At 36.9% G+C, this 22,039-nt stretch overlaps 1 protein-coding gene and 1 pseudogene across 1 annotated transcript in view; both read right to left on the bottom strand.

Annotated features, from left to right (window-relative positions):
- The window catches only part of LOC102789333 (ephrin type-A receptor 6-like), a 175,485-nt gene extending 168,029 nt beyond the window's left edge, over window positions 1-7,456 (bottom strand). Inside the window, exon 1 of the mRNA XM_006802383.3 lies at window positions 6,852-7,456. Coding sequence (XP_006802446.1) covers window positions 6,852-6,930 — 79 coding nt within the window. The 5' untranslated portion in view covers window positions 6,931-7,456. The remainder of the gene's footprint in view (window positions 1-6,851) is intronic.
- A 6,255-nt stretch (window positions 7,457-13,711) lies between these two features.
- LOC148098288 (uncharacterized) lies at window positions 13,712-14,407 on the bottom strand (annotated as a pseudogene).
- Window positions 14,408-22,039: the final 7,632 nt, after the last annotated feature.

The following is a 22,039-nucleotide window of genomic DNA, read 5'->3' as shown; positions in this document are numbered from 1 at the left end:
TCATTTAAGTGCTTCGTTCACTTCCTCAGTGTCAGGCTAAAGGCAGCAAAACCCTAAAACAGCCCATCTCGACTGTTATCAGACCACTGAAAAACTCTTATTAGTTGCTATAGGCAACACGTGTAGGCAACACGTATCTTGTATGACCTTCCTGTTCCTGAGTGTAACCAGTGGTTTGCACCTTGCTGTAAACCCTTGGTAAGGTGTGGCTTGATCACATATTTTGCCTCACTCCTCAAGAACCCCTCAACTTGGTTTGATGCTGTGGAGGGTTTTCTTAACCAAAGAAGAGTCCTGCAATCATCCACTAAAGCTGTCTTCTGTGGTCTTGTGGGCCTTTTGGTTTTGCAGATCGGATCAGTGCATTCGTTCTTTTTAAGAACGTACTAGATTGCACGACTAAAGTTTTTGCAAGCTCTCTCATAGGTTTATTTAATTATCTATTTCTCAGCTTAATGATGGCCTTCCCTGCTTGCACTAACATCTCTTTGGGCCTTATATTGAGAGTTCATTATATTGTCTGCTGTGAGATTTATATGCAATGTAATGAAAACATTACAATAAAATAATGAAACATTTTATCCTATCTTTTGTTGAGAGTTTAAGTAAGTAGCGCCCTCTTTTTCTGTGGCCATCACTCTTCTTGTAAACTTCATTAGGAAAAATGAAAACAAAGTGAGTACCACATGATGTTTATACCGTTATAGTTCAAGAGTAAATGCAGAAAATGTACAATGATATATAAAACTCTATTGATTCCCCCCCCCCCCGGAAAAAAAGAAAGGACACCATACTGAGCCTTTCATCTTCAAATCCCATCTTCACTACACTACTGGCTGAGTTTAATATTTCTGCTAACGGGTGGTATTGGATTAGTTCCAGCATCTCTGTGTGTTTATTTCTGCCCTCCAATGCCAGGTCTGTGCCATGTCAGTGTCAGTGCCAGATTGGAGACTAGGTGTCTCTGCCAATGCTGTTAATGGACACCATTAGGCTACTGTGGGCAGGTAAGCAGCACAATCCCTTGAGAATAGCCTAATTACTGAGAGTTGGCTGTGTCGCTCACCGCAGTAAGGAGATTCACACCTCCCCTCACCATATATAAAGAACAGTTGAAGTACATTAAAGTAGGAGGCAGTGTGAATGTATTCGGCTGACAACATTGCACCGTTTGGTCCAAGCCTTGTGTTCCCACCTTTATAAGAAAAGTGCGGCACCATGAAATTTCTTCTTTATTTGTGAGCCAGACAAAGGATACTTAGAAAAGAAACACCTCTGGTGTTCAGCTGACAGTACAGGAGTTAAAGGTGTGACCTGCCAATAGCACCTAAGCTCAAAAACCATAATAAAAAAAAAGTGCCTTCTTTTCTCTGATGCTTTTTCGAACATATTCACTCATTTAAAGAGTTACAGTAAAACATGTATTATGAAATTTAGTTAGAAAGTAGTTTGAGTAGTGTGTGTGCACTTGTAATTGATGGTGTGCAGATATTTTAGCATATACTGTATATACTGAGCAATGTATCTTGGGTGCTAATCCAGCCCATCTTCTCTCCCCCTCTATAGCTCTCTTCATAGAGTTGTCTTTCTGAGAAGGACCCACAAATGCTGCCTGGAGCTGCAGGCCCTCTGGGACTTCCTCTGGTTAGATATAAATAGATCATGAGCTGGCCAACTCATAAATATATGGAGCTTCACTAGAATGATGACATCTCTTGTCTGGCCTACAGCCTTTGCAGGCAACACAAATACCCCAAAATAGCAGCAGCCCAAACAACAGACCCAAAGGTGGTCTATTTAAGTGCTACTTTATGCAAATTAGATATGGAAGCAGTGTGAGTGTTCTGGCAAAAGTGATCCAGGCGGTCTGCAGTTGTGTGCACTACTGTCTCTTTAAAGTATAGAATGTAAAGACACAAAAGGAGGCGTCTTTAACCTCCTAGGACTTGGCGTCCACATATGTGGACATCACATTTTGGGTTATTTAGACCAAAATACTCAATTTTGCTCTACATGGGCCTGATATCCACTTACGAGGACATTATAATGCTACTGTTCTATCGAAATTTTAAACAAATATGTGGCTCTTATTTTTCTTAAAAGCAAAAATAAGGTAAAAAAAAAAAAATCTGGTAATTCTTTGTTTTTACATTCATCGGGCCCAAATATCAAAGAGAAATTAAAAATGCATGCTGTGGAAGAGTTCGGGTCTTAGGAGGTTAAGTGCACTTTTGGTAGAATAGAGGGCCTACATTAGACTCTTCTGGATTATAGAGGTGTCTGTCTTGTGAAAATCTAAAAGAGTTATATGAATTCAAAACACAGTGCAGGTCTTCAAACATCCATCCTTTGGTTGATTTGGCACACTAGGGTATTGAATAAAGTGTGATATTTAAGTAAAGTGTGATAGGAGACATATGTTTTGTAGTAACACTGTTTCCTATTATAATGAAAGCATCATCGTTTCTTATTATTAAAGTAGTGACATAGTCTACAGACTAAATTAGCTCAAAAAGGAAAATAGGCCTTAATTCCAAATATTAACAGAACCTTTTGCTTTACAAGCTTCATAGAAACACATTCTTGTAAACCCAAAGCCTCATAAACAATAACAACTGATGAACAGACACTAGAAAATTGATTTTGATGATGATTTCAGTCAGGATTGCATATTGTCCTCTAGTAGTGTAAACAAAGTGCTGCACTTGAAACACATGACGAGATGATATGCTGTGAAGTAGAAAACTATCCAAAACAAAGGCAACCTGACAGGCATGGCAGACTTTTCGGTGCATTTTCACAAACAAGACCAAACATTCAACAACATAATAAATGTCAGCAAAGCAAATCTTTGAAATGTGGTTGATTGGATCTGATAATAGCTCTAAGTGTATTTAAATGAGAGATTAGCGAAGGGAATACGTGCCAGTATTCAACGCAGGTTGGATGCTGAAGGATCCCTCTTGAGCATAATGTGGTTATAGACACGTGTAAAGCAATAATGTCATAACAAGTGATTCCCATCAGTTATTTAATGCAAAACACCTGCACTGGCATCTCTGATCAGAGTGTAGGTAGTACTGACCAAAGATTTAAAAAGAGCAGACCTTTATGAATAAATTAATCTTTAATTACCCTTTATGCCATGAAAAGAAGATTAACCAAGTTTTATCTGAACACAGATAAAACTCACACCCTGGCCCACTCCCCATCATTCCCAGGATCTGTTGAAAGCAGAATATCAGTCCAAAACCTAAAGATGTGTAGCATAATAATCCCAAATTATATGATAATAAAGGTCAGTGCATCATGCTGCAGTTAAATGGGCAAGTCAGTTTAACACTAAAACTAAGAATTCAGCATGATAAATTATATTTTGTCATTTGAAAGAATAAAAAAAACAACAACAAAGGGACAAAAACATAATTTTTAATGTATTCCATGTACACGTTTGAGTCTGTCTTGTATGTCTTTGCTGTTTTGCGCTGCAGTGTGTAAGAGAGCTGTAACCTGCTGCACTTGACAGAGATCTCTCGTCTGATTGGGAATTGAAGTGTCTAAATCTAACTGTGAAATTACAAAGGAAGTAGGTTGGATAAAATCTTGTGTACATCTTACTGCTGTTTGCATTCTCTGGTGAGCTAAGCCACTGACAAAGATGCATGAGAAGCGCTCACGGTCGTCATCTTGTGCACACCTATTCATCAATGTGGCTGCACACAATCTTGTGCTGTGTTAAAATTATATTATATGATATGCATATTAGGTCCAACCTAGCATGATTGCTTTTGCAACTTTTAAAGAAAAGTGCCCACTTTGGTCCTGCAGCAGAACCCAGAAAACAGTTGTTCATTCATTCTGTACAGGGAAGGCCTAATGTCCACAGCAGTCTGAGAAGCAACACTGCTCAAACAGATTTTGGACTGAGGTGTTTTTTTCTTGCTCATTCGTGACTTTGAAGAGTCATTTCCATCAGGGGTATGAAATGAATCTTGTTCACCAGGTGGACAAAAATGTGTCATTCCATGCAAGTCAATGATAATTATGTGAATACAGGAATGCTTTTGAAGAGGTCAAGCCCTAGGAAAATTAACAGTCTCCAGCCTGGAGCCATTTCAGTCTAGGGAGGAGAAATTTGTGGAAAGAAATTTTATTATACATAGCATTGTGTTCCACTTAACAATGATGGTACCTGTATATATATATATATATATATATATATATATATATATTTATTATATATATTTATTTATATATATATATGTGTGTGTGTGTGTGTGTGTGTGTGTAAATTAAGAAAAATCCTGGGAAATCTCTCTAACGGTCATTATATTTTGACTGATTGATGAAAATTGCATATACTGAAACTAATATCAAAATACACAATCTTGCCCCTGCTTATCATATGTGCAAAAACACACACACACACCAGCCTGTTAGTTAAAGGTGCAGAGTTATGTTTTTTTGGGTGCTGGCTGATTGATTTTCTTGACAAAACACTGCTGATAAATATCTCCTTATTCTGATGATGGTGATATTGGTGCTCCGCAGGAAGCAGCATTGAGAGCAAAAGCTTTAATCAGGCATCACCACAAATCAATGCAAAGACTTGAATTATAATTTTCAAGTTTGTTTTTGTTTTTGTTTTTTTTTGCTAGATCTTTTTGAGTATTGCAATGAATAACCATTAGAGTCTAAGCCAAGAGTTTTACACCATGCTTTGCTGAGCACTTTGTGTTTGTGTGAGATGCATTTAACCAGCTTAAAAAGACATTTGCATGTGGTCCTTTCATATTACAAGAAAGGATTGCTTTCCTGATTTTCATGCCTGAGATGTTTTGGAAAGAACCAAAAACAATCTGAAGAATTTCAGAAGTGTGGAACAAAGACATCGTCATCTAATTTAGCTAGTATAATTGATTTTCGGCTAAAGGAAAATGTTACAAGAGCTCAAGAAAGTGGTTAGTAAATAAGATTCGTAAAAGTTCAGTATAATAAATATTGCTTCTGATGAACAGACAAAGCAGGGAACGGTGGGAGAAAAACCAAAAATAATATTATGGGCAGAGATTTATTGATGGGAAAAAAGTGCTACTTGGCAGTGAGTGAGTAGGGATTTGTTAGTAACTCTCTGCAGTCCTAGTTGGATTCATGTAAGGAATACGATAGGTTGCTGTGAACAGAGGAAAGACATAGCAAAAAGTGGCTGTTTTTATCGTTTTTCTAACAGATTAAGTCTGACCATTTTTTTCTATGAAATTACAAATCTTTGTAGTTCTGTTTGTTGGTGTTCAAAAGCACGATCTACACTAACCCCCCATGGCTAGTGGCTACCACATTGATTCATACTCTGTTCAGAAAGAACGCATAGCCCACACTCTATCATCCAAAAGCAGGTGAAATCACAGAGACACCATAGGTAGTCTTAATTTGACAAATACAGAAGCAATTATTTGAGAAACCCTTTGGCGTCTTACAAGACACTTTTCTTTGTCATCAGAGTTTCAGTTTTCCCATGCTGAGCTGCACCGCTCTGTGGCAGACAACGACTGCAATTGTGCCACCGAGGTCCCAGACCAGTCAATATGAGAGACTAAAGTACAGTGGAAGGCAGACATCAGTTCAATCATTCAATCTGTGGCAGAGAAAAACACACAGCGAGGCTGTTATGTAGCAGCTGTCTAGGAGAACAGGGAGTAGCATCGCTCTTATTGAACAGAGAGAACAATAAAATATAACCTGGGGGGCAGATCCCGCTGTATTCTGTGCCCAATCAATAAGACTATTTTAAACCTCACGGATGCAGTAGTTGTGTGTGCAGGTGCACGTGGAGCCATCGAGGAACGCACGCACACAGACACACAAGCATTTGACCACACTCCAACACAAGCATCTGTGTGAGTGTGGTCACTTATCACAAAGAAAGACAGGTGGGCAGAAAACTTATGCAAGAGCAAAAGAAGCATGCATGCAGGTGTGTTTGCCTGACGCAATTTCTCTTACATACACACGCGCTTACATTCAACACTACATCTATATCCAAGTGCATTTACATATGCACGCACTCTTTGACAGCTCAGACTCGGAACGTTTCTAAAATCTACTGCAACACGCACCGCGCAAAAACTGACATGCACACACTCTACCAGACGCACACACGTTCTCCCACCTAATGATTAAATCCTTCTGCCGCTGTGTCTGTGCCGGTGTGTTTGCATGTGTACGTGTAATGTATAATGTGTAATTACAGCAGACTGACATGTCATTTCAGCAGCGGAATTTTATCATTTTTAAAATCTTGTCAGGTTCAGAAAAAAGCTCAACCCAGGAAATCCTTCGAACTCTAACAGCAACATAATAAACTTAAAGTCACAATCTGGATTATGCCACAGCTCTTGCCTGTGTAGAAGAACTGAAAAATAATAAAGATAGAAATGCGTAATCCGTGAAAACAAACGTAGAATGTGCAGTTTATATTAGATATCTAAGTTTCTTTTTTCTTTCCCCCCCTTTATACCTTTCTTTTCGCCGTTTCCGGTGTCTTTTTTAAGGTAATATCGCTATGAAACTTTTCATTCTTAACTCACACGAATGGCTTTTTGCGGGACTTATGAGTGATGATTTGCTCGAACTAAGGATACCTGTCTAGTTGCTGAACTCGATTGTCCCATCAGGCTAATTTGCTGCCCTACAGTAGTGTAACGGCAATATGTGTCCGAAGACAGTAAGTGTGGTGAACATTTTTAAAACCATTGGGAAAGAACTGAAAGGTGATACAACTGTTGGAATTTACGCGACACAAAGTCGGGAATGTTAGGAGCGAAGCGCATCGCTCTGTGGATGTGTCTTACCTTGGTTGCAGTTGCAGAAACGAGTGAGGGCAGTTCCAAGAAAGAGTGAAACGAAGAAAAATCGGTTTCCAAAACTCATGTCTGCAACATCTATCACCGGCTATGTCTGAATATTTTTAGCCGAGAGGTAGCTGTAGCCAGATAAAAACACGTCACTGGAAGGTCCAGAAACACCGATCCGCTGCTCTTGGTCTTTACATTTGATCCCGATGGTAGAGAGCTGCCGGGTGACAAAGCCGGAGATGGTCCATTCTTTACCTTGTGGCAGTGGCAGCTATGGCGCGGAACGGAGAGGTTTTGAATAAACTCAGCAAAATATCTAAAGTGAAATCAAATTGTCACACAAGGTGAGAAACACTTCCCACCTAACTACTTTGGAGATTTCCCATGCGCTTCATTCGCGGTTGATGCATTTATATTAACAAAAAAAAAATCTCAAGTACAGATTAAAACGCAATGTGGTGCCTTTCTGTAGCGCACGGAGTCGTGACAGACTTTCACTCCTGCTTTTGGCACGGCAGTGTGCCGAGGGTTGCCAGCTCCAACTCGATCCGCTGCAGCAGCAAGATGGGAACGGTGAATAGAGAAATGATTGGGATGCAGCGGTAAAGCATCTGAAGCGGGGGCTACAAGGAAACTGAGCGCATCTGTGCAGGATGCTCGGCACTAGAGGGGGTTAGCTGACAAGGCAATGGCGTGTGTGTGCGCGCGCTTGTGTGTCGACTCGTTCCAGTGCAGGCTTCCCAAAATTATTAGAATTATAGAACTTGAAAATACTAAACTATGCTTTTGAACCTGCATGATGTGATTTTTGACCTAACAGCTGGCAGCTGGGTCAATTATATGAGTGTCAGTTATTATGTAATATAAGGTTACCACAGCTCTAAAAGTCCTTGAACATATACAACTTGTGGGAAACACTTTGAATAGCCAATAAAATAACGAGTGAATAAATTAATTCAGCTTTGCTTTGATTTTTATAATTAAATGTCAGTGTATCTGTTCTCTGATATTCAAATTCAGCTGACTGGTGTATTTTGATCTTACACCCTTTGTCTTTGTTTTATATAATAAACGTGACACTATTTTATAAAGAAACACATTATTCATAAAAATAATAGCAACAACAACAATAAAAAATCTCTATAGTCTACTGCAAACTTTTAAGACTTTTAGTATAAGTGAAATATAGTTTTTTCAGTAGGTCTTCTGTTCAAATTCCATTAAATCATAGAACGTGCAAAAAATATATATATAGATGGTAGCTTTCATCCTAGCAGCATGCAGTGTCAGCCTGTGTTCAGTATGTCACTACAGCACTCTTTATCCCAGAGGAAGTTAAGTTTTATCCATTTCAAGTGAAACAGTGAACTGCTGTGCTTGCCAAGCCGCCAATGTCAGCCAAGATTAAGGAAGGTCTTCCTCTCATCTTCATGGACGTCTCATCGAGTGAGTAAGCAAACCCTCCCCAACCTGACCCGGTTAAACAAAGGAATGCTGGCTGCTGTGATGAGACCCAGTCAATCAGGACACGAGAACAGCTTCCTGTCAGCACAGAGGAGGTAAATACATCAACATCACAATCCGTCACCACCACTTAGCTCCCAGCCAATCATCAAACAACATAGAGAAGCTGCCAACTGACTACTGACTTTGTGCAACGCAACATGCAAACAGATTGGGGGACGGAGGGCTGTAGAGTAGAATATATTGACCACTGTAGCCTTTTTGTGTACTGTAGCCTTTCCAGGAATGGATCAAGCAATTAATGCCATATTGCAGATGTATTGCAACTATAAAATGATGGACTCATGTTGTTGGGGGAAAAAAAATCATAGTCATAGAAATTGTAGACTGGAGGTATCAGTATACGTAGTGTATGACTGTTAATAATTGGAGCACAGAAATAAATATTCCACCACACTAAAACCAGCCATTTAACCTCCTAGGACCTGGTGTCCACATATGTGGACATCACATTTTGGGTCTAGACCAAAATACTAAATTTTGCTCTACAAGGGCCTGATATCCACTTATGAGGACATTATACTGCCTTTGTTCTATCGAAATTTAATATGGATGTCCTCTTATGTGGATCTCATCTTTTTCTCAGAATCAAAAATCAGGTAAAAAAAAATAAAAAATTAGGTAATTCTTTGTTTTCACATTCATCAGGTCCCAATCAGCCCAAATAGCAAAGACAATTTAAAGATGCATGCCACGAAAGAGTTCGGGTCTTAGAAGGTTAAATCAAATATTCAACAATATTTAATCCCAAGAGCATTTTATAAATTGCTTAACATTTTCCTGAAATATTTTGTTTGTTTGTTTGTTTGTTTGGTTTTGCTTTTCCTTTCTTTTTTTTCTTTTGTGTGTGTGTGTGTGGGGGGGGTATTTTTTTAGCTTATTATATGGAAATATCATGTACATCAAATTCTTTTTTAAAAGTAACCTGAGCTACTAAATTATTTACAACTGCTGCTCTACTTATGTTGTTACTACTAACACTGCTTGAATAGAAAATGAGAAAAAAATATTGCTAATAACTTCACTTACCTTTTATTCCCAAACAGAGCTAAACTAGGGATAACACAGAATGATGAAAGGGGGAAACTGTTCAGAAAAGATCCTCTACTGCCACCCCTTGCCCCCACCCCTCACAATGATTTGGTTTCCTTTGCTGTAATAATGGTCAATGAGGTGTGACTGTAGTGTATTGGGGGCCTAACTGTGAGCTATGATTCCCCCTGTCTGGAGAGAACAAGCTATGTCCATCTGTACTCATCACGAGCATAGAGTTGGAACGAGACCACATCAGCACAACTGACAGAGACAATGAGACTTTATAACATTAATGTCCACTCTATTGTGTTCACAATGAAGTGCCAGGCTATACCAAACTACTCTGTGGACTTATTCCAAACTATTTAAAACATATCCTACAAGGAAAGTTCCATTTCAAATCCATTGTGTACAGTTAACAGCAACAATCTACCTCACTTTGTTTAAGAACATTTTATTTAAAAAAAACAAGCAAACAACCAAAAAAAAAAAAAAAAAATTCAAAACGAATGCACTCCCCCACCCCCCAAATAGAAAGAAAAAAACAAACAAACTCTGAACTTCGGTTAGAGCCACAACTTCTCCATAGCTCACAAAAGGTCCCCAAACTATGGTGGCCCTGAGAGGCCAAATGGACTGCAACTTAAGAAAACACCAGCAATAAGAAAAACGCTGCAAAAGCAAACAAAACACAACGGCAATAGGAAAAACAAAAATGGAAATAGGACAAACAACAGAAATAGGAAAAAACTGATTTCCAAAAGCACAAGGTAAGTGTTTGTGGGCAGACAATAACCCAACAGACCAGTTGCATGAACCAAAACATGCTAAGTAAGTGTATCTTTTTTCTTTCTTTTTTTTTTTTGTATCGTATCTTTATTTATTTCAGACATATACAGAAAAAAAACAATATATACACAAGTACACATACTTGCATTTACAAATATGAATATATATGTAAATACACACACGTATGTGCTCAGATAAGACAAAAAAAGAAAATAAATAAAATAAAACAGAGTCTAAATTACATGAAATGACAATTATTAGGTCTGAAATGGAGTAGGAAGAAGTATAACATACTTATTAATCCCTACCCCATGCTCAACATTCTATTGAATCCCACTATTCACCTAATTCCCATCATCACTTACCCCACACAATAAACAAGGAGAACATGTATAAACATAGCTACAGTGATAGATATAATTTAGATACAATTTGTTCCACAGTTTTACCCCATAAATAGTAACACAAAAGGTTTTAACCTGTGTCCGTGCTTTAAGAGTCTTCAGATTTAATTTTCCCCTCAATTCATAGTCCCCTTCTCTGTCAAAAAACATCCTCTGTACATTTCCTGGTAACATATTGTATCTGGCTTTGTACATAATTTTTGCAGTTTTATATTTTATAAGATCCATAAACTTCAGAATTTTTAATTTCAAGAACATGATGTTAGTGTGGTCTCTAAATCCTGCTTTAGTAATAATCCTGATTGCTTTTTTCTGAGTTTTACATAGTGGTTGAAGTGAAGTTTTGTATGTATTTCCCCAGATTTCCACACAGTATTCTAAATATGGCAATATAAGTGAACAGTAAAGTACCCGGAGTGATTTGGAAGGCAAAAAATGTTTAACTTTACTCAGTACAGAGATGCTTCTTGACAGTTTAGCTTGTATATGCTTTATGTGAGGTTTCCAGCAGATTTTGTTATCTATTATCACACCCAGAAATTTTGTTTCAGAAACTTGCTCTACTTCAACATTGTTTATTAACAATTTTGCTCCGGCATCTTTTCTACAATTTCCAAATAACATGAATGTAGTTTTTTTCAAATTTAGTGATAACTTGTTTCTGTCAAACCATGTTTTCAGTTTAATCATTTCTTGTGTGACAATTTCCAAAAGCTGCTGTGAATTCTCTCCAGCACAAAAAATATTTGTATCATCTGCAAATAAAATAAACTGCAATATATCAGATGTTTTACATATATCATTGATATAGAGGATAAACAGCTTTGGTCCCAATACTGACCCCTGTGGAACTCCGCAAACAATGTCCAGGCACTCTGATTGATATTCACCAATCTTCACAAATTGTTGCCTGTCTCTCAAATAACTCCTGACCCACTCTAGCACCACTCCTCTAATACCATAGTACTCCAGTTTATCAAGTAATATTTCATGATTAATTGTGTCAAAAGCTTTTTTTTAGGTCAATGAAAACACTAACTGTGCATTGTCTTTGATCTATATTGTTGGTGATATTTTCAATTAGTTCCATTAATGCCATAGATGTTGATTTGTTTGGTCTGAAACCATACTGGCTGTCCATTATTATTTTGTGTTTATCTATAAATTTGTCAAGTCTATTAATGAAAACTTTTTCCAGTATTTTTAAAAATTGTGAAAATAGAGAAACAGGCCTGTAATTTGTGAATTGGTGTCTATCTCCATTTTTAAACAGTGGTATTACTTTAGCTGTTTTCATTTGTGTTGGGAATGCACCAGTTTGTAGAGACAAATTGCAAATGTGTGTTAAGGGTTTGGAGATGCCATTAATCACTTTCTTAACGATTTCCATGTCAATGTCATCAGAGTCTGTAGAATTTTTTGTTTGTGATTTCCCAACAATATCAATGATTTCCTTTTCTTCTACCACCGTTAAAAACATTGAATGAGGATTACAGTCAATGAGTTTAGTTTCTTTCTCTGCAGAATCTGTTACATCAGGAATTGTATCAGCCAAATCTGGCCCAACACTTACAAAGAATTTATTGAACTCACTAACCACATCACTCATGTTACTAATATTTCTATCATTATTAACGAAATATGAAGGATAATTTGACTGCCTAGAACCATTTTTAATGATGGTATTTAATGTTTTCCAAATCCCTTTAATATTATTTTTATTCATATTTAATAATTTCTCATAATATTCCTTTTTACATGACCTCAAAATACTAGTTAATTTATTTTTTATATTTCTTGTATTTATTTTCAGCTTCTGTACTTCTGTTTGTTATCAATTCCCTATATAAGGTATTTTTCTTTTTACATGCATTTTGTAATCCTTTTGTGATCCATGGGCACGCTGCATATTTTTGTTTTTTACTATATTTCTTTACTGGGCAACAGCTATCATATAACAGTTTAAATTTTCGTAAAAAAATCTCATAAGCTTTATCAATATTTTTTTCCTTATACAGCATCTCCCATTTTTGCTTAAGTAAATCACTTTTAAATGCATTTATGGACTCCTCTGTTCTCACTCGTTTGTATTTTGTTGTATTTTCCTGTTTGGCCTTCCTGTAATTGCTGTTATACACTACAAAAACAGGTAGATGATCACTGATGTCATTAATTAGGAGACCACTTATAGATCTGTTTTCTATTTCATTAGTAAATATATTGTCTATTAAGGTTGCCGACTGTGCTGTAATCCTGCTGGGTTTAGTAATCACTGGACAGAGTCCCATGCTATACATTGTATTAATAAACTCATCTGTCATACTATGTTTGTTTGGATTTAATAGGTCTATGTTAAAATCCCCACAAATGAACATAACTTTTTGATTTGTCCTAATAAATGTTTTATCTACCCACTCCTTAAATATTTCAATATTAGAACCTGGTGTTCTATATATACAACTTACAATGACATTTTTCTTTTTTTCCATACTAATTTCTATTGTTACACACTCTAATATGTTATCCACCACCACCGTCATTTTTTCCACCACCCTGTATTTTAAATTTTTGTCCACAAACAAAGCCACACCCCCACCATTCTTATGCTTTCTGTTCATAACATTTAATTCATATCCGTCTATTTCAAAGTCCACTCCTTTCTCCATATTAATCCACGTCTCAGATACTGCAATCACACTGAATCGATGAGCAAATTTGCTTAAATATTCTCTTATTTTGTGAAAATTGGCATATAAACTTCTACTATTAAAGTGGATTATGGACATTTTGCAGTCAGCCTTGACAGTTTTATTGAATTGTTCTTCAGTATAATAGTAGCTGGTGTTTCTGATGTTAAAAAAGTTCAATTCTGGATCAATGTCCTGCTCTGTGAAGTGTGTATTGTATTCCGTGTTTTGTGGTGATTTTAACTCCAGATTCTCATGATTAGCAATCCTCTGTGATAGCAGTGTATAATTCCCAGATGTTAAATTAGTTGATTGTTCCATGATTTAATATGTTGTGCTTTAGCTTCCGTTGTTATTTTCTGTTACCTGCTTTGATGAATGTTGATTGTTTGTTCAGTTCCTTGCATTTGTAGTCATGTTAATATTTTTCCAGATCCTGGATGCGTTAGATGACCAACACTTTGGCTTCCTCTGGTGTACCGTTGAGTTTAATAAATATTTTACCTTTTGCAGTCCATGTATTTTGATTTTTACCCAGTTTCTTTAGGTGTCGTGCTTTCTTAGCCATGTCAGCATTGTATTTAGTTAGATGGTCATTCATGTAGACGTTCGATCCCTTTAGTTTTCTCCCCTGCTTCAGCAGTGCATTCTTGTGTTTCCTGTTTACAAATCTTATGATGACAGCTGGTTTATCACTAGCGTTTCTCCTGGGCAAAGGGTGGCATGCCTCGATGTTATTACAGTCCAGGTCGATCCCTTTTGACTGCAAGAAACCAGCTACCTGTTGCTCTGCAGAGCTAACATCCAGTTCTCCATGGTCCTCTTTGCTGTCAGCAGTCACAGCCCGAGCATATGACCGGGGTTTTATGTGTAGCCCTGTGATGATCACATCGTTCATTCTGGTGTATTGCTCCAGGTCCGTGACCCTGCTTTCCAGATAGACAATCTGTTTCTCCTTCTCTGCATTCTGATTGCGAAGCGACTTTATCTCCTCGACAATGTCCAGGATATATTTCTGCTGTAGCTTGATAGCTGATGTTTCTTCAGTTAAAAAGCCCAGTGACTTTTTGATGTCCTCAATTTCCTCAGCGGTCGGCGTTCTCTTAGGCCCCATTTAGTTTGTTGTCTTGCTCGCTCCGTTCCGTGTATCTGCGTCACACTGCGTCGCGGCAGTCCTGCGTGGTACTTCTGCTGAATCTTATTATTACAGTTATTGTTTTATTGTTAGAAGCCGGCCTCCTGTCTGCAGGTGTGCTGTACAGGTGAAAGGTTGAGCCGTGCAGAGCATCTCTGTGTTTACGTGACACACCTGCTCCTGTGCAGACAGCAGATACCATCTAACAGTGTGTTTTAATCTCATGATTCCTATAATACTGATGATGGATTTTTAGGCTAATAGTTAGGCCTCCACTTAAGTGTCTCCAAGTGCAATTATTAGCATATTTTGGTTCTGGATTTAACTCAAAACTCAAATCTTTGGCTTTCAATGCCTTGTGCTTTTTATTTTTCATACTAAAATTATATTTATACTTATTAAAGTCATTCTTGGTTAAAAAAATCATGCTGTTGAGGGAGGGGAATAATCTTATATAAATTGGAATTTAAAAAATTAAAGCTGGAAGTTTACAAAAAATGTCCTCCTACAGATTTACTAGAAAAAATGAGTAATTTCTTTTTTAAAACAATTTGCAGTAATATTTAATAATAAGAAAATACTTGCTATTTTATTCCAGACTTACCATATTATATATCTAACATATCTTAAGCATCCTTGTGATCTAAAAAGACTTCAGAAGTCTATTGGTTCTAGCAAATTGAATTTACAAAGACATTTTTTAAAGTTTGACCCAATTCAGTACTGTAGTTCAATAAATAAACAATAAATAAATACTAGACAAGATGTTTATCATCCATTTCAGACTAAATAAAGACATAGTAATCTAGTCAAGGTCATCCTACTGAAAGCTTTGACTCGTTGGAGTCCAAGGACCAGTTAAACACTGTTGTTCTGGGTTGGGACAATAAGGCTTGAGCCCCCCAAATCTCTGTCTTAATTACCCACTGTCCTGATGTAACAGTTAGAGACACAATACACCATCTAGTCAGTTTGTTGATTAGATATGTGATTTATACCAAGTTCACTCAGCAATGTTGTAATGACTTTTGGGTGCATTTTCTCCCATGGTATGAGCAAATTTGCTTCTCATCCTCAATAAATTTATGAGGCTCAAAGGATTTACCCTGCAACGGTAAGCCCATTTTCCTATTCTTTATTATTGCATTGGCACTGAGGGAACACTCGATAATATGTGAAGCTTCATTTTGTTGTCCAGGGCAAGGCTGACATTGAATATTTTCAAATAGCGTTGCACAAAATAGTGACAGAAGAAAAACAATTGCTCAAAACCAAACTGTGATTACACCCAGATTCTAAATTGCCTTCAACAATTTACAGTCTGTGTTGTCTTCCAATTTATTTTTCACAATCAAGCTCAGTTTTTGATTTACATGTGTGTGTACAGAGTTTGCCTGACCTGTAAACAAAGGCTGCCAGAGGGCATGAACCTATACATATGCAGATATTGATCTACATAAGGATGTGCACTGCTGCAACATGTCAGTGAACCTCTTGCCTGCTGGGCAAAGCAAGGAGTTCAAATTTTGTTTCTGCAAGGACATTTGGAAGAAGGAAAAGATTCATCACTAATATTAACTCTCTGCTTATGGAAACAAACCGTAAAAGCAAAAACCGACATAGCAACACCTTTTAAGTTGATATGGCAACCATTTTAGCATGAAATAGCTTATTACCACTCACTCAGCAGTCTCATGATTGGTTTGCAGCCACCTGATAAATATCCAGTATTTACTCTCTCTGTTCTTGTTTTCCATCTTCAGCGTTTCCTGGGGAAAATTTCTGACACTTTAGCAGATAAGTGCTAGTTACTAGCTTTGTTCTGCTGATGTACTGCGCTTTTAGTGCAAAATGTTTGTTAAAGCATTTTCTTGAAAACAATTGCCCATTTTGGGAAAAAAAAAACATATCAGAGAGTGATCTGAAAAGAGGCAAGGGATGGGTAGGGGGGGACTGAGTTTAAGTTTCTAAAATAAACACACAGTCTGCCATATTTTTATCTATCTATCTATCTATCTATCTATCTATCTATCTATCTATCTATCTATCTATCTATCTATCTATCTATCAATCACAGGGCCAATGGAACAGTGTGTTATTGCATAACCAGAATTTCATTTAAATTAAACTAAACATGTGGACAGGTTATTTGGCTATATGTATTTTTGTGTATATTTTAAGCATATTTTTGAAGGTTTTGTGTTTTCATTGGCTGTTGGGTATGTGGTCATCAAAAAAGAATGAAGCAGAAGAGCCAAAAAGACAATCGTTTTAACAGTTACTTGAACTGCCCATCTTACTACACACAGGCATGCACACACTTACACACACTTGTGCTACACCATCGAGGTTGCCCACCTCCCTGGCTGCCTAATGGGCCATAGGCTCTAATCTGGATGGCCACGGTGCTCAGGAGAATGAGCAGAGCAAATAGAGAGCAGCTCATCAGCCCAGAGAGCCCGTGTGTCGGTAACCCCAGCTGTTAAAGACACATCCGCCCATCGCTCAGAGATGAGAGAAGGAAATGGGGAGACTTCACAAGCTGGGGTAATTTCCAGGGACTGACAGCAGATCCTCATAAACCCCTTTCCCCTCTTTATACCACGTCGTATTTCCCCTTTACTGAAATTTTGGCGTAGAGTAGAATTACCCCATATGTATCCTATGAAACCATTAAGAAAAATGCTGTTGTTCATTAATGTGTACCTGATCATTTCATATAATGATAACTTGATAGAAAGGAAGACACTTTTAATGTGATCCTCTAGTCGTATGTCTTCAGGTGAAAGGCATTGAAGAATGTCTGAGTAGTTCATTGCACACTGAATATCTGCATATTTTCACATAATTCCTGCACATTCTTTTTCTCACTGAAGGTGAGAAAAGCATTTAAGTTTAAATCTTTAAGTTTAAAAAGGTGTCAGGGATAAAAATCGTCTCTGTCTTCCACCGTTCACTAGAGACTGAATATAATTTCTTAACTCAGCTATTCAACAGCAAGTCACTTGTCTAGCTTATTAGCCAAGAAAGCAATGTGCTGCATTCAACCAGTCATGTTCAGAGCACAGATACAAAATGAATTCCAAATAGAAATGACAGTGTTGATAATAATCATAATCACAGTAAACATCATAACAAGTATCACCCACTACACCTCTGTGTGGATAAGTGTTTTCATTACATTTCAGACAGGTTCTGTAATTACAGGCAGCAGTGATGCAAGGTGGCATTCAGTGACTTGCCAGCTCCTGAAACCTGAACACCACCCCATCCTCAACCTCAGAATTTCCATTAGTAATTGACAAACAAATGGATTAATGGTGTATAAAATGATCCATCCATCATAGGGACTAAATGGGGGTGAGGGTGCACCCTTCTGTCAGACATGCCTTTTTAGAGTCTGGCACTTATGACCTCTGTGTAGCTGACTATAGCAGCCACTGCTATTATTTCACCTGTGAGCTGAAATACTTTAAAAGAAGTATTTCAGCTCACATTTCTCTACTGTTATATTATGTGAGCAACTGTTAGTTTATTAAAAGTGATATTGTTGTGAAATGAAGATAGAGATCATCATTGTCCTCCATCACACTAGCAAAAACATACTGGAACTGATTTTAGATAAGGGACAAGCTTACAAGTTATTGCCATTTCTAAACTACTGATCTTTTCTTTCTTACGTTGTGTGATATTGAATCCATAATGAGCTTCCAGTTATTGTAATAGAGAAGGTTTTCTATTGTGTGTGTTTTATTTGTCACATGAAACAAGAAAAACACAGCTCACAATATGTTTTTTTTGTTTTTGTTTTTTTAAATTAGCTATTTACAGCCTTGAATTGACTGTCAGTTTCCCTGGGAGCTTATTTCACAGTCATTTAACACATGCAGGGAACAATCATTTTTATGGTAAAACAACAAAAATAATGGTTAATTATTGTTATCATTGTCATAATATTAACGCATTTTAAGTTCTGTAGAAATAACCGCCACATGAAACGATCAATCATACGCTCCCTGCAGTAAACAAGACACAATCTAGTTTCTTTCGACTACAAAGCCATCACTTTCTATTTGTCACTTTGGGTCTCTAACCTACAAGTTATATAGATATAGTTAAATGTTTAAATAATTACTTTAATCGAGAGAAAAATAAAAAAAGACAGAGAAGCCCTTTAACCACAGGTCCTCACAGAGCTGTCTGGATGAGGTCATCATACCAAATAAGCACAATCATTTATACAACTGAACAATTATTCCCAATGGACCAGCATCTAGATAGATCATGCACACACATATTATAGTATGAGTGAATATTTTCAACAAATATATGGTAATAATTGTTCAGTCCATTCACCCATGAGACCCAGATTACGGGCCTTGCATTCAGCTGAATCACTGACAACACTACTCATGTCCTGGATGTATATTCAGCCTGCTTTCTTCTCCTGTTTCTCTTTAGAGCAGCACTTTTTTTGCTTTGGCTTGCTAAACATAATTTGTTCAGTTCAGTTCAGTTCATTTTTATTTCAAACATTTCAAACATGAGCCTTCACAATCATTACAATATATTATTCCATTATTTGTTTGAAAAGGAGTAGGTAGAAGTATTTACTTATTTGTCCCTACCCCCTCAAGTTTTACCTCTCATTCATAAATTTTCTTAAATTAAAACAAACAACATATGAAACAAAAGTAAAGCAAAACAAAACAAAACATACATAAATCAAAAACAAGAAATTAGCAATCCCCACCAGGGTATAGTTTCTTTCATATGAAAAAAAACAGAAGGTTTATATTTGCAGATGCACAAATTATGGAAAAACAAACAACCAAAACAAAACAAAACAAAAACCCCCCCAAAAAAGAACCACAACACCATTACATACATAAACATAATTTGTAATGTTACTGTCCCAATAAACTATTCTATAAGAGACTTGCTGACATCAACAGGTTCATGTACATTTTCCACAAGGCCAAAAAGTACCAGTAATATATTTCCAAGCACATCCCCTGCAAACAAAACTTTTAGGAAAAGGCACCGTTTTTAAATAATGGAGTGTAAAATTATAGTTCATGAGAAAAAAGAAAACATATCCTGGATATAAAGACTGGGTTTAGTTCAATCTTATAATCTCACCAACTTTGATAAAGTTAAGTTATATACATTCTATGCAATGTGGAAGGTGAGGCCATAAAACTCTGCCCAGTCTGGGCATGGGGGGAACCACACCAGCTGCCGATACCTGTACATCAGCACTGCTACAGTGAGCTGATGGATTCTCTGAGAATTTCATGTCCCTTTAAGATACCTGTCCATCTCCCTGCTTCTATTTTTAAAAGTAAAATTCTAATAACCCGAGGGATTAGAGAGACCTCTCCTATTCAGTTAAATCAATGTTTTGAGTGAGATAAACAATGACAAGGCAAAGTCTGCAGTCAATCCTGGACAGGTGCAAGCTTGTGTGAAGCATAGTCCAAGCACTTCTAACACTTGCACAATCATTGTGAAAAGCATATTCACTAATATTTAAGTGCTGCAACCTTCTGCCTGACTATACACTCATTATTTGACAGTTACAGGGATAGGCCGTAGCATAATCATAGTAGCACAGTATAATAATAATAGGAAGTGAATTTCTAAATTGAAATAACAAAAACACATTGGAGGAAAAGGCCGTTATAGCTGTAGCAGTTGTTTGTGACTGTCTAGCTTCCGTTTTAACTATATCTAACTTTAAATGATTGCCTTCTTTTATAAAGCCATTATTGAGATACAGAAAATATTATATGGTTTAAGAGTGATGTCACAATGATGTAGGTTTTTTGAAGTACTGTCTCATTAGGCAAATGTTTTATACATGAGAAAAACAAAAGTGCTTGCAAGTATCAGCATCAGACCACAAAAAGTTTTAAATGCGCCTCACAGCAGGGGACCACAAATTGCAAGTGGTGGAAGGATATCTGACTGACCTTTGATTCCGCAGTGATTTTGATGAGAGAATGTTACGCCATAAAATCTTTAGGAGGTATAACTCAAAGGAATGAAAGGAAACTTTCAATAAACTGTTCACTTCATCTTTTCAATGGAAAGTATAAAAAAACAAATCTATGCAGCAGCGTGAGGAATATCACCTATATATATTTTTTTCTTTTTCACGAGCATAGAAGTAAACAGAAGTAGCATCCACAAAAGCAAAGGGGAAAAAAAGTGACAGGCCCACTCTGCCAAGCTACTCTTTAAACTTGTAAATAGAGCATTTACACTTCAAATGCGTAGTGCCATTCCACTAAAAACAGCATTTCCAGTAAGAGATCACAACAAAGAAATCTTTCGATTAGATATAAGTTGCACTGAGGCAAAAATGAAAGATCTTTTATCAAATATTATGTACATTTATGGAAAAAAAATATAATAATAAGAATTGAAAATGATTGAAAATCCTAATATTAAAGCTCATCAACTCAAAATGATTGAAAATCCCAATATTAAAACTCATCAACTGCAGCTGACTTCTTCAAAGTTCAGTACTGAGAGTCATGAATATGATTTAATGGTAATGGCAATATATAATGTCCTAAAAAAAGGCAAATATATGCAGAACTTATAATAATTTTCAAGCAGATTTTTTAAATTTTTAAAATTTTTTTACTCTTTGAGTGGCGAAAGTAAGACTTTTCTTCCTACATTGTTTGATTAGCTGATAGAAGAGAGCACAACCGTACATGTATGAAAAACCTTTTTTTGTGGTTTAAATAAACAGAAAAATAACTATCAAAAAACTTAAAACAAGGCTAAATAGTCTCCATGAGGTCTGCAAAAGATATGTGGGCTTCACTGAGTTCCCCACGTGGTGAGATATGATGCAGCCAGTCTTTCCCCTATAAACCAATCAGAGTCTCTCTTTAATATAATAATATTTTGACAGATCTGACAGAACGATAACATACGGGGACCAACATTGCATATTTAATCTGTCGTTACTTTTAGTCATTACCACAGATTTGTCCATTTCACAGTTTCTTTTTCCCAGTCCTCCTCCTTCTTACTGACTGAGCTAGAAAGAGAATAATTAGCTTGAGCTATTTTCTTCATGTTAGCAGTATTGCAGCTGACACGGTAATTGCAGCCTTTCAGAGAAGGGGAAAGTGTACAGAGAGGAGTGCAGCTACTCAGAAAACTACTGCCTTATTTAAGACCTCTTCACTTGCCTCAAGTTAGGCTCTCTGCCAGCAGCTGCCACGCTATCATCATGCTCACACATCTGTGCACATACAGTCATGCATGGCGAAACACACAGATTCATGCACATGCAACAGAATAATAGTTCCAATCAAACCTTTTCTTTCATTTCAAAGCTAATTTGGTTGTTTTTGTTTGAAGATAATTCCACTAGATAATACAGCATCAGCTATATTTAATATGCTGTATATTCCATCCCTGTTTTAACCTAGTAAAGCACTCTCAAGTTCTGGAATAGATTACAGATAGTGTAGGGACAGTTGCTGAGCCTAAGGCATATAACTATAATTAGTGCCATAATAGATAACCACATTCATACTCTTCATTTCTCCACACCCTACGGCTGTGTTGATGAAGCTGTTATCA

The sequence above is a fragment of the Neolamprologus brichardi genome, chromosome 16 (assembly GCF_056152115.1).
Source record: "Neolamprologus brichardi isolate AB-2024 chromosome 16, ASM5615211v1, whole genome shotgun sequence".
Taxonomy (NCBI): domain Eukaryota; kingdom Metazoa; phylum Chordata; class Actinopteri; order Cichliformes; family Cichlidae; genus Neolamprologus; species Neolamprologus brichardi.
The sequence above is the reverse complement of the archived record's forward strand: the minus strand, read 5'-3'. Positions and strand labels throughout refer to the sequence as shown.